Consider the following 16,472-nt stretch of genomic DNA (forward strand, 5'->3'; position numbering starts at 1 on the left):
CTTGCCTCACTTCCCCAGCCATCTGCTGCAAGTCTGACTCAGAGGGAAACTCACTCTTCTGGGTATATTAAGCTCTCGATGGCTGGCTGGTCACTTTGGATGTTTCCTGCATGGAATATAGCAGCTGTTTGGGCTTTCTGCAAATGTTAGTTGGAGGAAGAGTTAATACAAAGAGAGAAACTGAAGTCAGATAAACACTGTGGTTCATCGTGAAAGTGTCTAAAAATACTAGAAAGATAAGAAGGAAACTCTTCCACCATTTTGCTCTGAAGAACTGACAACATCATCCGCAGCTGCTCTGGCCACAGCATGACATGAAAATCTCTTTAATGAAACACAAGCAGACCAATGAGAGCCAAAGGCTCCCAAGCCACAGGCGGTGGGCAGACCGAAGTCTCCAGGTGGAAAATATGTGGAACTATTTGGATATCAGTGAGGCAAAATTTGGCCTCTCTCTCCAATGCTTATTTCAAACTGTAACTAGATAAATGAAGGTTGGGAGCTCTATGGAGCTTGCAGCTTTACAGAAATCAGCCGAGGACTTACCTCATCCTTTCATGGCCTTCATGTATATTTACTCTAATCAGTGTAACCAAAGGTATCCCCTATCCTTTACCAAACTGTACATTCAAAATCAAGAGCAGATCTGGGGATGTTACATCAGCTCTCTATGCCACTAGTCCATACGTGCTCAACCCTTCTTTTTCTAAACCAGCTGTTACATAACTGAACCACTGTACAATCCATCTGTTCATGTGAAGCAGAAATAATTTCCTGGACAATTAGTGTTCAGTACATCTCTGCTATCCTCTGCACCCCAAAATGCTACTCAATGAGCAATTAAAGAGACAGTGCCTCCAGGAAACCAGACAACTGCTAAGGGGGAGCTTAAAGATCGTGACAGCTACAATTTGAAGATCCCTCTGGTAAAAAAACCACTCCCCAATGCCCTGCTTAATGCTGCGGCATCTGGAAGTCGGTGGGATAGGCCTTTACATGAAAGCTCAACTTGATGAAAATCTATGACTCTCCTAATTGCACAGCACAAGCCTCAGAAGATTTACCTATTATGATAAATGGCAGAATGTCTCTGCTGGTGTTTTATTGAGCAGTAATATATCACAGGGCACATCTTCCCAAAAGCAGGGAGAGCTCAGCAGACCAGCCTTCATCCAGCTCTGCAAAACATTCCACCTTCGCTAGAGAGTATTTCAAGTATGAAAATCAACACACATCTGTGCAGCTTTAATCTGAAATCCCAGGCTTTGCTTCCCCTACTACTTTATAACCTCCCCTTCCCACACCTCCATATGTAAATAAACCAAAGGTTTTGAGCCAACTTCTTTCTCAGCAAACTTGCACTTCCTCACAGTGTCCATCCTGGCTTAGAAAACACACACAGGTTCTTTGTGTGCAATGAGATCCCAGAAAGGCACCTGTTAGTCTTGCTTTTAAGGAGGGGGCTCCAGAAATCTGTCCAAAGTGCAGTTTTGACTATTTGCCAGAAAACAGGAAGGCTACATCTACTTTGCATAAAATGAAACAGGATCATACAGCTGCTCTTACCTTAAAAGTGCAGCCTACTGAAACCTCAAAATACAGCCAAAGCAATACAGTGCCGTGGCAAACGACACAAGTAATTCCAATGTACACAAAGAGGACGGGACCCTAACGTCTGTCAGAGAGAAAATCATCTGCCAAGCATCTGGCTTGAATCAGGATGGGGGTGGGAGTTACCTGCAGTCACTGGAGAACGTGCAACGTAATTAAAAAGCTGCTGGCATTTTTCATTTCCCTGCAAGCATTGCTCCCTTTGTTGTAAATGGAAGGTAGCATGTCCTGTCCTTTCCTCTCAGACGTACAGCACTTCAATCCGCGCCCCTCGTCGAGGCAGGCGGCATTTAACACGCCGATCGCTCCTTCCCTACCCGAATTCCAGCCTCAGTCCCTGTATTGACTGCAGCCTGCCAGTGTCTGACGTGAGCTGGGAGTTACTTGCTCCATCCTGGCCTGTGGTGCTTCGATTCCGAGCTCTCTTGAGTTGCATCCAGGCTCGTCTCCAGAACAGACTGTCTAGAAGAGCACCCTTGTTTAGGCAACTGTAAAAATAGAAATTCTCTATCTGACATTGCATGCCTCTTGGGGGAGGATAATAACAAGGGAAAAAAAAAAAAAAAAAAGAGTCAGCTTTCTCCTTCCAGTTCCACCAAAAAGTTCTTCTTGACTCCTTTGGAGTCAAAACAGAGATGGTTACATACACCGTGTCAGTATTTATGTATAACAACATAAAGATCATGATTCAACAACACAAAGCTAAAGAGTCAAACAAAACCTTCACTAGGCAAAAGGACAAGTGTTCTTCCATACCAAAGGACTGCTTCAACCATGATCTAATCAAGTGTCCAATGTGAAGATGTCACTTAAGCTTTAATTCTCTCTCAGTTTGCAGACCGAAATTATGATCTATGGATCTTACATGCATGGAGCTGGCTAAGAATTTCTCTCACCCTCTCATAATAAGAGTTTATACATACAGATATATACATCAATTACACACATACATAAAGTATGTAAAGTGATATATATCACAATACATACACTTGTGTTTTATACTTGTGTGTGTATATGCACATGTTTCTCTATTGAATCAGGACACAATCTGACACGCTACATTTTAAACAAAACCAAAATCCAAAACTCCGTTCAAAACACATCGTGTGACATTTTATTTCAATTTGTCTGTAACTCCAGCTCTTTAAAAGAAACTTTCAGAACTGAAGCGGTAAAGCAAAATCCTGACCTTCTCACTCTGAAAACCACCAGGTGAAGTAAATTAAAAGTTACACAAAGGAGGTTTTCAACTTCTTAAAACAGGCTGACTCCTCTGTCTACCATGTCTCTCCCTCTCTTTCCTTATTCTGTCCACTTACAAATGTGAAATGCTTGTACAGTTGCTTTCCCCTTATAAACTAAGGCAGAGACAACTCCCGTGAAAAACTGCATTGGGAAAACCACTGAAAGAGGTAATTCAATGAATCAGAAGAGATGTGTCAATTCTCAGCATGTGACACTAAAGTAGACATAGGCTAGGGACATGACCTCTAAGTAGTATCTACCCAGAGTGTAACATCACGTGGCCCCAAGCCAAGTGCAAGAACACTCAAATACACGGTGTCTTGGAGAGAGAGAGAAAAAATTAATTCTTAGAAACTCAGTGAAACATTAAGGAATAGCCTAAGTGGGAGCCCTGTAGTAACAAGAGTCTGGGGAGACTCGAGAAATGCGAAGGCAAGTTTTTCCACACAGTCTTGACAAAGGCAACAGAAAACCCCATATTTGTGTCTGATGCAGGGCAACAATATTTCACCAACGGGAAATGACAGCAGAGAACAGCTATTTCTAGACTCTTACTTCTAGATCCAAGTTCCAGCTCTACCACATTGTCCATTCACAGAAGAACAAACAGGATTGCTTGATTACGTGCACCGAGCGTAATCTGCAGACATTAGGAAGGGGAATTACTGAGCAAGTGTTTCCACATGAAGTTGCAAATGCTCCCCATAGCATTTCAGTGCGAGACATGCCCAGCTCTCGGTTGCTGCCAGAGGGGGTGAATTCGGAGGCATTACATTAGCTGTTCCTTTGCGCCTGCTCCCGGCCACCAAGTTAATCATTCCAGTCATCACTCAAAAAATACCCGGTTTGCAGCTACGAGGCGAAGCTGGTTTCAAAGTAATGGCTCTCAACAGACTTCCCTTTCAAAGCACTGAAAGGTTCTCTCTGCCATCAGTTTGTAAGCCAGGATATTACAAAGCTTGTGAACACTTCAAAAGCTTCCACTGAAACACAAGGACATCTGCTCTTCACATTTTAGGATCAAAGGTGGTCAAGTAGCTCAAATGTTGAGTTGACCAAAACTGTTCACCATGGACAAAATTATTTGCAAATTATGGTTAGGACATCAGATTACTGATAGCATCGAGGTAAGACTGCAACATATCATTCAAGAGATAGCTACAACCTACTTCTGGTGCCGAAGTTTGTTGCAGACTGTATAAAAAGCCTACCAAAAAGTAAAAATAAAACCGGCTGTCCTTAGGTGATGTGGCAAACTGGATTTACAGCAAAGTAAAAGCCTTGCACTCAGGAGTTCAGTCCTGCTACAGCTAAATAAACGGCTCTGGACAAACAGCTCCTCCTCACATAGCATACCTCAAGGCTGCATGAAGATTTAAGTTTTCTGCTGTGGATTCTGACGAAGCCTGTCCCATTAAGCCTACTATGGCATCTGCAAACAGAAAATCTCCGGCCCAAAGCTAAATTCTGAAACTCGAGTTTCCATTGTTTGTGCAGAAGCAGTGCATCATTACCCCAGTGGCTTTTTTATGGTTACTTACATTGGAAACAGGCCCCTGCTTTAATGCATCACATATGAATTAAATGATCTGCTGTTAAAATGATGACAGAAGCATGAATCTCCCCACTAAAGCTTAGAGAGTGAAAGTCAAACTAAACAAGGCCTAGCAGTTCAGGCCAAGGTGTACTGAGGACACCCCTTCTCAACAGACTCTTGTTTTCCTTGGCACAGCTCTCGCGCACCATAAGGCCACAGCCAGAGTCAAGCCCTTGGCCTCCACTTCACAGCTATGATTTAAAGTATTAGGAAGGCCTGTGATTAAATATTTGTCCGGGTCACCATAACTCGGGTGTAATTACTGCAAACATTTTAAGAGTAAGCAACGCTCAAAACTGTCTCCAGATGCCTTTCCTCCCCACACACTTTTCCATCAGCTTCTTCTGTAAGTCAACGACGTGGAAAGAAAAATCACCTAAGGTCTAGGGCAAGCTTCTGCGACTGCAATGCTAACACAATTTCAGATATTCTCTGCAATCACAGATCCTTCTTTCCTTCACCTGGCTCAAACCTGTACAAAGCCATGAAGAGTTTAACAGAGTCTGCATTGTCCTTTGTATCGAAAGCAACAGTCTGCCCTGGGAAGTCTCATAAAGGAGTTTTAGCTACTGCCAATCTCTCTAGTCACTCATGACCACACAATATGCCTCCTGTCCTTCAGAGTTTATTACTCTGCTCGAGTCACTGATTTCCACAGTCCAGCTCTTTAGAGCAACCGCAATTCATCCGCAGCATGAAGCAGGGAGACAGCAACCTTTGGCAGGTGCCTGGGGCAGAAGCACCTTCACCCAGTGAAGTCAGGTCCAGCAGATCCTGCCTGTCAGAGACTAAGACAGCAGCATCGCCTGAACAGTCAGTCTGGCACCTTCCTTGAGGAAAACTGCTCTCTCAAGAGAAAGTCAAAGAAATTAACACTGGCACGAAACCCCCAAATGTTTAGAAGAGGTTGGTTTGGGGTTTTTTAAAGAGATTTTTTAAAATCAGCATCCTAGTACTGCAGGAGAAAAATACTAAAGAAGGATACTAAAAGATAACCAATGTCCTTAAGAACAGAAGAATCCTATAGTCAATGCAAAATACAGGTTCATTCACTGGCCTATCTGCCTTTTAAAAGAGAGAAATAACAGAAGAAGTCATCTTGTATTTTTATAATCCTATTCAAATCTTACAGTAAGAAAGTGGGCAAATCTTACAGATAAAAATATCTGTCCGGGTAACACATATAGAAATATAAAAATTTATTAATACCAAAAGACAAACTAAGATTTAAAAGCAAGTCTAAATTCCTACTGAATGTTTTATATCCATCAAGCAAAGTTCAAGGGACTTCCTGGTAATTACACACTTATGCATTAACTGTTTCGCTGGACTGCACATGCAGCAGGAGAATAGATGTTTATACAACACCTCACAAAAAACAACTTTCTGTGCCTGACTGGGGATACTGGGTATATAAATACGAAAAGGCATGCCTTGGTCTGCAGCGTACACTCGTGCCAATATACAGACATACCTGTCTGGTAAGGCTCCCTCCAAGGTTCATGGTACCAGAACCAGTTTTATTAGTCTGCAGCCACAGCATCACTGTGGAGGTCAGCTTGTAATGAGCAGTACGACCACTGGATTTCTCCTAGAAGTGGGAGGATAATTAAAAGGGATAGAGACAAAAGGTTAAAATCCCTGCAAAAACTAAACGGTGGCTGGCCTGGAAGACCCCACAAGCAACAGGACAGATACGCATAACTTCACTCTCATAGCACAGTCTGTTTCTTAAAAACAATTATAAATGTGCACATTCCCTTAATTTTCTAAAGCAAATCTAGTTAGAGCAATTTAACCTCCTATTACCTTGTTTTTATTACCTAATTAGTGATATTTATCTGTAGACCTTTATGTTAAAAAAATAATCTCAGGATCACATGCACAGAAAGTAGCATAGTTTCAATTCTTCTGGGATTCTTTTTGATTACAGCCCTGACTTATCTCTATCCAAATGGCTTCAGGGAATTTTCAAAAATTAACAGGGGAAAGAAGTTTACAGCCCCTAACACAATATTGCATTGTTCAGTGGAACACCTGTGCTCGTTAATTGTCTGGAATTAACCGGGTTTTGTTTTCACTTAGGTATATCAGCTGCCCCAGAGGCTGTACCTGAACCTCCACCACGTGGATGGAATCCCAGCATCCCTTAATCTTCTTTGATCCATCTCCAGCTTTCTTAATGAGGATCACCCCGGCAAAACCATGATCCAGATCCCAGAGGTAGACAGAGGAGACTCCACCTTCAAAATACCTGCAGGACGCAATCCAATAGGCATGTTAAAAGTAAGCAGGATCCAAGCCAGCGTCAGATATCAATAATAATCTTAAATAAGCAGAATCTCTCTATCCCAGTAAAGATTTCTTTCTTCTTTTAAGACAGCACAGTCTCACTAGTTATATACCTAGAAACACAGCAGTTTAAATCATTTTATAATACAGAGACTTTAATTACAAAAAACTGTACATTTCTCTAAAGGAGAATAAAAGTCTAGTGAGAAACAGAACTAGCTACAGATTTCTACAGTACTTGAGCAAACAATTCCTCTGATTCCAATTAACTATAACAGCTGGTAAAAGCACAAGCTACAAAGTAGGCCAAGAGTAAGGCTTTATTTTGCAGTTGTTTTTTGGTTTTGTGTTGGTTTTTTTTTTTGGTTGGTTGGTTTGGGTTTGTTTTTGATTTTTTTTTTTTTTTTTTTTTTTATATTCCCTCTCCTTTTCTCTCACTATTGGGAAAATCTGGAAGTTCTTTACAACAAAGTCTGCTAATTAAGACAAAAGGGATCAAGTAAGTAGCTTTATGCTGCCGTCTCAAAAGTTTGTGTGAAGCTGACTTATTGATTTATTGCAAATAGAGCTGAACTGAAACCAAGGTTCTTCAAAACGAAGGGATGCTGTTGAGGTTTATGTATTATTCTGGCTTCAGATATGGTGTACAATGGAAAGTAAGACTACCTAAATCTCAGGTTTCTGGTAGCAAAAGGTACACTCTTAGAAAACTAACAAAGCAATGACATCTGCAGAACCCCACTCCTGCTTTGTAACGCTAGTGCTAGGCTCCTTATGTGCCAGACGGAAGACGCACCTTAAAATAATGATAAGCAACTCAACACTGTAGGAACAAAGGTGCACCAGAGCCAATTTTGGCTCCTAGAAAACCAAAACTGTAACCCACAGCATTTTACCAACTGTTTCCATTCTCAAGTTACCAAACAGCCATAAGGTGAATCGAGCAAAAGGGAATACTCTTTCATGGCACACAACTTCGATCTCAGCAATGAACTCATGCTGTGCAGCATCACCATCTCCCATGAAGAACTGAGAAAAGGAGGGGAGGCAGCTTCAGCTGAGCCAGAAGATCAGTGACAAGACATTTTAGCAGTCAGACATTTCTACTCTCTTCTGAGCACCTACTGCTGTTCTGCAAGTACATACATAAAGCAGACAAAACACCTGAGGATCCACTGTCTGAAGGAAAGCAAAAGCTCATCATCCGAAGACACAAGGAGTTGCTATGACTGACAGTTCCCAGCAGCTAAACTAGGAGAGAGTCATGCAGATTAAACCTATGTTCCTGCCTCTTACTGTCATGAGTGAGACGATCACACAGATCTGCAAGTGACTGCATGTTTCTCCTCTTCTGCAAGAAAGGAAAGCACCACTCGTCGCCAACATGAAAAACTTGTTGAACACTCCCACCTTCATTCTCCCCTCCTTTCTAAACACAAGCCTAACAGTTGTTAATGGCACTTCAGATTTGATTTACTGTGCATTTTGGACTTCATGTATTAGCTTCAAGTATTGTAGATTCAAGAACACTAAAGCCATCCTTTCTACAAGTCAGAAGAAAAGATATTGGGAAGTTAATACAAATAACACAGGTAATTTTCAACATATTCTCTGCACTTACAGATCAGTCCAGTATGTTGTTTCAAGAAGGCAGAGCCACCAAAGAGCCCTAATTCTTTTTAACTGCATGCATCCAAGCCTGTATCAAAAACAGTGCTGACCCCAAGAGGGGTATACGGCTTCGTATTAATTCATCACATGATTTTATTTTTAATGAGTGACTACTGGTACTCATCACCAAGCTTAGTATGGGCATTTAAGTAACTGACACACACAGCACTGTCTTGTGACATTTGTCAAACCACTGATAGTACACCGTTAAAAAAGGAAAGCCCTTTGCTCCACAGGCACGCTAAAGCCAGACTTCCAGCACAGGCAATTTAAACCTAACAAACCAACCAACACCCTTTTTATATCCCCGGGGGAATTAACCAAAATCCATTTGTGAATGCAGTTAATGGGAATTTCAGTCCCTCAGTGAACCTCAGTTCCAGTCTAAGTGACCCTTCCTTTCACAGAAGGGCAGCATGAATCAAAGGCCAGAGAGCAGAAGCTATTGTCCATTTCCAGCCCAAGTCTGCTTAAAAAAATATTCCTATATAGAATAAGTGAATTCACTCAAAATGAACTGGCAGCCACTGAGAATATTACAATGTGTACAGACAGTTTCCCTATTACCCACTTTATGAGCTTGCTATGAGCATGAAACATTAATTAAGAGAGGGACCGAAACAAGGTTTTTGGAAATTTATTCTTACCTACTGTACTTTGATCCTAATGACATGAAACAGGAAAAAAATAATTTTTATGTGGTTCACCTTTATGAGATTTTACATAAAGGCTTTTGTGGGTATTTTAAGAATGTGCTAAAATGTTGTCTGAAACCACATAAAACCATCTGAAGAACCTCCCGCCAGAACTAACAGTGCACACATGGAAACGCTTTAACTTGCCTTTGTATATTTAATGAATCAAATATAGTATTAATATTGTTTTAAATACCAACATGCTATTTCAATAAAGTCGCTTTGCCATAGCCAGATCCAGTATCTTGAGACTCAAACAACAATGCCAGCGATTGAACAGTTATGAATCCAAGGCACGACGGGATAGATATTAGCCAAAGCCTCCTCTGTGCTTCAGCAATATATAATCACTTCAAAAATTCACTCCTCCTTCATGGGGAGAAAATATATATCATTGATCACTACGTTAGATTTCACCTTTCCTCATGTAGCAACTAAAATGTACTGAAGTGGGATTTCTAAAGACTATTTAACCCAGGAAGGTTATGTTTGTAGAAGGGAACATTCCTTGAAACCTGTTTTCTTCAAGAAAAATAAAGAAGTGCTACAGGGTAATTGGCTGGTACATAATAGAAAGCTGGATGACAGACGGATTGGTAGGAATTTAAATCTACATTCATGAACTTGGATTTGCTGCAAGAAGGCTGGACTACCTCCAAGAAACCCCTTCATCACAGATTTGAAAGTAGCACTTATTAAAATCCAAGCAGGAGAGGGAACCAGCTTGGAAAGGGTTCCTGGAAGGCATAAGCTGGTACCTTCTCTGTTAAAGAAATGGATGGGCAAAGCAGAAGAGCACAGACCTATCAAAGTGACATGCAATAGTTGCAGCAGAACACTCTGAAAGCACTACATAGCTCCTGGATTTAAGACGGATTTCTTTGATCACCTGTTCTGAATACCCCTGCTCGTGGTATATTATCCTGTCACACAAAGCTCGAGTCCCCTCCCAAAGCATCCAAGGCCCAGCACAAAGCAATCAGCAGATGTTTTCGAGATGTGCAAGAGGTCTGAAGTAGGAATAAAGCTCCAATTCGTATTGGGGTACCTCAGAAACATCCTCAAAGGATAAACCATTGTCAAAGGACAGCAGTTCAAAGCAAAGCAATCACTCCTCTTCCACTTAAGGACACAGATCTCTCCAGGATGTACTCTGGGGTTACCTATAGACAAAAGTTTGTTACAGAACAACGAAAAAAATATAGTCTTATGGTTGTCATGTCCCCTTATTAACAACCAAAACACTGCCAAATGATATCACAGAATGGGTTGGGTTGGAAGGGACCTTAAAAGATCATCTAGTCCAAATTATATTCTTGTCTTCTCTGAGGGCAGCCAATGTTCTTCTATCTCTGGTAAAATCGCCTTTTATAAAGTTGTTGAGGAAGGTGACTGAAAAGCATAAGGCCTAACGTAATCATTCATTCTTTTTACAAAATCCAGAATAGAATTTCACTCAAAATCAATTATAATTTTAATGTCATGATCAAACACTTGGGTTTTATATCCGTTACTCTTCAACCACAGAACTCCTGGAAAAAGCTGCTTTATACAAAAAATGTCACACTTAAGACTGACCTACTTTACAAATGCAAGAATAAAAGAAAATATTTAAGCTAAGAGTGATCCAAGGCTTTATGAAGTGTTTGAAGTTTAAGCGGGTGGAGACACAGGATGGAAACTTGTTTAAGGAACTCGAGCTGTATCCATGAAATAGAGACTGTGGCCAGAACAAAGCCATGACTTCAAGAGGGATGTGATAGGGTAGGAAATCCCCCAGCTTCCAGAATAGACTTCAAGAAAGGAGGACAGATTAATCACTTTGTCTTACCACTAAAGGACAGATCAGAAAAGGCACCGTAACTTTCCTGATAGCATTCTCCTTCTCACAAGGCTTGCAAATGAATGCTGGACCCTATACTGAGAAAATGAGTTTCCACCACACAGCAATAAAAACAAGCTATGACTTTCAATTACACTTCAGAACCAAATCACTCATCCATAAAGACACTTGTGTATTTTCCAGTAAGTAACTGAGAGCCAGAGACAAAAAAAACCACCCAGTGTCTCTGGCTTATGGCTCTCACAGCACTAAGCCACAAAACCCTGATGCCAAAGTACCAATACCTGGAACCTCAGACTGGCTACGCAAGCCTTCCAGAGTTGCACAGTGTTTCAAACTGGCTCATTTAAAGCAGCGAAATATATTTTCTTTTCTTTCCCTAAAGGTTGCATAGCTATTTCTTCCAGCTGTAGAAGTTCAGCACAGAAAGGGGAATGTCTCCATCTATTTAGACCAGACTTCCAAAGAACCCTGTCATTTAAAAAAAACCCACCCCAAAGGAAAATATTGAGCATTCAGCTAGAAACGCTTTTACAAGAGTGACAATGACTAAAGTCACGCTCTAAGAAGCTAGTGTCTAACAGCAACCCAAAAACATTACCGAAAAGACTAGGTGAGGAAGCAGACATTTCAACTATTTTTAAAACAGATGATTGTAATGGCAAGTGACTTGGCATAGTTTTCACCGAGTCCTTCCCCTAGGCCTGCAGCACCCTGCCATTTCAAACTAGCACATAAATAGCAACAGAAATAGGAAGGAAGTGGCAAGTTTCAGCAACACACCCTCCACCAAACCCCTAACACTGCTAAGGGTTTCATTCCAATCATCTGCAATCTCATAGCTCAAGTGAGGGGGGGAAAAAAAAGTACTGATGACAACATCAAGAGATCAGTGTTATCACTAATTTTGTTGCCTGTGCCCTCCATCCAGCTTTCCAGTAATGAGGCTCACAAGCTTGTTCTTTAATAAAAAGGACAAGTTGGTACCCAGAACTAACCAGGATGTAACACTTCTGCCACTGGCATGAACACAGATCATTTACAGTTCCTCTCTCTCCCTCCTTCTTTGGCCCCAGGAGTGCAACTGTAAGACCTTCAGAATGTCACCTAAATACTTAAAATTAAGAAGGTAAAATGTTTGTGTATACAGACCAGCTGTTTTTCACCACAGTTTATGAACACAGCCCAAAGTATGCTTGTGGACTTTGTACAGGTATTTTACAGAAATTCTTTCCAGCATACACAGGTGCAAAAATCCCTCGAGCAAACATACCAATCTAGTTAGGTATGTGTAACTTCAATGCCAGTTGTACTTAAAAGCACACATCTGGACCACGGCGGGATGACTCAAACTGCGAAGCAGAGTTGTGAAGCGCAAGAACTCTGCAAGGAAGGAAAACGCTATCCAAACAATGGGACCTGAAGGCTAAAAATCTCCCATTTTGTGCTTTCTAGTACCTTTCATTATTAAAAAACAAAACCAAAACAAAAAAGACCCACAAAAAACCCCAAACCAGCATGTATTGCTTACATTTTCCTCACCATCCATTTGCTCTTGGCAGAGGGAAACTAATGACCAAATCCCTTTTGAGAAGTCACCTGGAAACAGTTCCATTAGCCACCTAATAAGCAAGACAATGGGTCACTTTGTAACATGTCCAAACGCATACCCGGTTCATTAACTGCCAGGAAGCGCTGCCTGCTTACAAATCTTTCACCCGTACCCATCCGTTGGACCAGCGTGTTCTGCAGAGACAGCCCACTGCTTCATCCACCAACAGTCTGACACGTTTTAGACTCTGCCAGCTATAATTCAAATATGGGTAGGAAGGGAAAGACAGCAGCAGAAATCTTCTGTGTCATGTATTAAGTTTGCCAAAGTCTGCACAGACTACAGATTTCATGTGACGTAATTTTTTCTGCAAACAGGCATATATCAGATATGCTACAAGATGGGTATTATTTGTAAAGTTACTCTGTCTTCAATTTTCCATCATTACAATACTGTGCATTTGTGAGAGCACGGGGTAAATTTCTGCAAGCATGGGCATGCATTATTAATCAGTTCTAAAATTCCAGATCATAATAAATTGTGATGTTAAAATTTAGTCTCACTCCATTTTTGAAAGCATGTAAGTAATTTCTTACTAGGGATTTAAAGCCTTCAGAGAACGGTGTTTGAGGATAGTGCTGCATCACTGCTGACCTCTTAATACAAGCTTTCCCTCTCCAGTGTTCAGATTTTATGTAATCACATAGAACCGTGGGAACCCAAGGGAAAAACTCCTCCTCCGCTGAAAATCTCAGATTCAGAAGATAAGAATGTAGTCTGTACAGAGCTGCTCCAAACTGAAGCACCCAAAGAAAAAAAAAAAAAAAAAAACAGATTAAAAGCAACTAATTTAGTTTTCACAGCACGACAGTACGCTTAATGTTTTCCCCTCTTCTAAATTTGCTTTAATATGTGTAATCTATATCAGCAACTTCAATACTGATTCTGTTTTGAGTTTTGAGCTGCCCATGGGCAAGTTAAAGAAGGGACCCTGACACTGCTCTGTTTACTCTTACATCTAAACAATTTCCTTGGGAAAACATCATGGTTGTAATTTTAAAAGCACACAAACATTAAAGCAGCAAGCATCTTCGCAGTTTGGGTCTGTCTTATGAGACTTCATCTTGTACTTATCAGTCTAACCCGGAGGCAAGAATCTCACAGATGACATAATCCTGATGTCACACCCTATTGTGCAAAACCCTAGCCAGCAGTGAGATGGAAAGTCAGGTTTCCTTAGTGCTGGGATGCATAACAAATGCATCTGGATTCAATCTGCAGGGCCCTTGCTGTGAAAACCGCAGTAACTATCATGCCCAAGAGAAAGCCATCACAAAGGGCTAGTAACCATTAATGAGGAACAGTGAGCTAATGGCAATAAAGTCACTTCAAAGCTTCCCATGGGTTTTTAGTTTAGGCAAACTAGGTTTACATCTAAACACAGACAGAACGCTTATATAAAGAGCTCACAGCTGCCTAATCACTTTGTGAGTTGAAAGTTGCACTGCAGGCTGCAGGAATCGAAGCTCAGCGACTGCTGCCCCATGCACACCTACGGGCATGAGCACTGGCAGGCTGTGCTAAAACCAAAAACACTAATTATGCCTCTTCCATCTGGTGCTCTCCTTTTATTTACTCGATGGAATCAGCGCTGTTCCATGCACAAAATCAATCAAATCTGGTCAAACAGAAAAATACAGCAAGCACTAGAAAGCTTGCTACAAGTGCAAGGTATTTTCAAAACTGGAGAGGAATGAACTCCACGCGGAGGATCTCATGGTCTGTCAGACCAGGTAAAGGGATGTACAAAGGCAGGGAAGGAGAAATTAGATGACAAACTACAGCAGCACTCTGAAAGAGCTAAAGTCTAAGGGCAGCAATAACAGAGGTTTGCCATTTTTCCTTATCAAGACAAGTGGACCAAGACTAGCACTGGAGGTGGTTCAGGCACACAATCTAAAATAAACTAAGAAAAAAAGGTAAAAACAGTTAAAAAGGGGAAAGCTATCCCGCAGCTTGCAGGACATTTGAACATACTTGGTAGTAGAGACGATGGCGGAGAGTTCAACAGCAATGAGCCACAGAGTCAAAATGAGACACCCCAGAAGTTCAGCAAATCAAGGCTGTTCAATGAGATTAAACACACTAATAAAAAAAAAAAAAAGTCAGCCCTGAGCACTCTAAAAATTAAAGGGTAAGCTTGTCTTTCACCTGGACTGCGCTACTGTACCTGACCAGCAGCCCCTTCAAGCTCTCTAGCAACAGGCTCCTGAATCTACATATTCCTGAAAGCACGTGCATCCAGGAAGTGAGTGGAACCTTTTGTCCTTGCGCTGAAAAGAAAAAGAGTGATGGATGTTCAGTTTAGGCACTATCTGTGCTGCAAAAAGTACTGCAAATGCTTGGTTGGCAGCAGTGCCATCCTTAGCACTGCTAACACCATCAAAAATTTGAGTGACTAGCTCCATTTTGGTCTGGGTTCTAATCCAAAATTCAATAATAAAAGGATTACACAGAATGAAGACATTTTAGAGGTCAATCCTCTCCTAGACCTTCTTCCGCTTCTACCAAATTCCTTGTCCAGAGCTGTAATATAACAAATTGAAAATGGATCAACATCAAAACACAGAGAAGAAGTTCAAAAGGCTTCATTGCTTATCCTGTTGAGGGAACTGAAATCCTTAATCAATAAAAACATTTTCAGGAGCAGAATGATTAAGATGAACAATTTTAATATATTTTGTTTTAAACCTATTAAAAATCAAAAGCACCAGTAAATCCAATTTAACCCAAAAAACAAAGGAGGAATAGTTTTCTAAATGTATGTCATCTTAATAAACCAGTACAAAGTTGCCAAAACTCATCTTGTTTGTAGAAATATTCAGATCAGCAGCATCCTTCCCCAGGGAGGTCTATTTAATCACTTCAGAAATTATTTCTTCCAGACAACAAAGAACGATTAGATTACTTAATTAAAGCACTGATTATCTCCAACCCAAAACAACGGAACACAGAATCTAAAATAGATAGATTTAACCAGATGCCCTGGTCCTCATTATGCTTTGATTTCAATCAATCGCACACACACGTCAAGCAAAGGGCAATAAATTACAACCATGTGTTTGAAGAAATTATCTTCACAATATTGGAAGTGGAGAGCCAAGGCTCTAACTGAATGGTGTAAGATATTAGACTTCCATCTGGGAATAATAACCTACTGAACAAAAACATACCAGGGCATTAGCTTCAGGCAGTGTCTGAGTTAAACCTGGCAGCAGGAGATCAAAATTAAACAGTTGTTTTTTGGGAAAGTGACATGCATTTTGGTAAAACAGATAACCAAGAAATATGCTTGTTGTCTAACATATATAATAGAGAAGGAATTAAAACCTAGTATGATTCCTCTTTGACCCAAAGAGACACGAACATGCCTCCAGAAATTAAAGGTGGGCAACTCTAGAGATACCTAAAGGTAGCTGGAGTTAAAACACTTAGAGGGAACAACTCAGCATTGGTTGGGAGCCACTGAAGATTCAACCAAGTTGTTCTCAAGCTTTCATGATTTGAAACAAGTCCGTGTGATACTACAAGACTTCTCCAAACTTATTTTCACACTACAGTTACTCAGTGTGCTGGCCAATAAGCTTTCGGGGACAAAACTAAAACTTAAGACTAGTCACCGGTGAGCAAATCTGAACAGCTTATTTCACACAAATTGTTAACAAATGCATAACAAGCTGCTTCCCTCAAAACACCCACACTAGCAGGTGCCAACCCCTTGGGAAATGGCAAATAGATGCCAATGACTCATCAAATGTAGGTGGATACTTACCACACCTGATTAAAACAGAAATCTAAAAAGGAATGGTATGTGGGCCAAATGGGACTGACACAAGGAAAAACTGAAACTATCTGAAGTCTTAGGAGACGCCCGAGATGAACTCAGTGAGATATTATCATTTACTG

General features: G+C 40.9%; 1 protein-coding gene across 3 annotated transcripts in view; it reads right to left on the bottom strand.

The window, feature by feature from the left end:
* CAPZB (capping actin protein of muscle Z-line subunit beta) overlaps window positions 1–16,472 on the bottom strand; it is a 70,313-nt gene that overhangs the window by 6,959 nt on the left and 46,882 nt on the right. For all 3 annotated transcript variants that reach the window (XM_042794888.1, XM_032986605.2, XM_042794886.1), the window contains 2 exons: window positions 6,566–6,707; window positions 5,928–6,044 (listed from right to left, as the gene is read on the bottom strand). In XM_042794888.1, the coding sequence (XP_042650822.1) occupies window positions 5,928–6,044; window positions 6,566–6,707 (259 nt within the window). The remainder of the gene's footprint in view (window positions 1–5,927; window positions 6,045–6,565; window positions 6,708–16,472) is intronic.

This window comes from Tyto alba, unplaced genomic scaffold (genome assembly GCF_018691265.1).
Source record: "Tyto alba isolate M040663 unplaced genomic scaffold, T.alba_DEE_v4.0 Super-Scaffold_20000042, whole genome shotgun sequence".
Classification (NCBI taxonomy): Eukaryota; Metazoa; Chordata; class Aves; order Strigiformes; family Tytonidae; genus Tyto; species Tyto alba.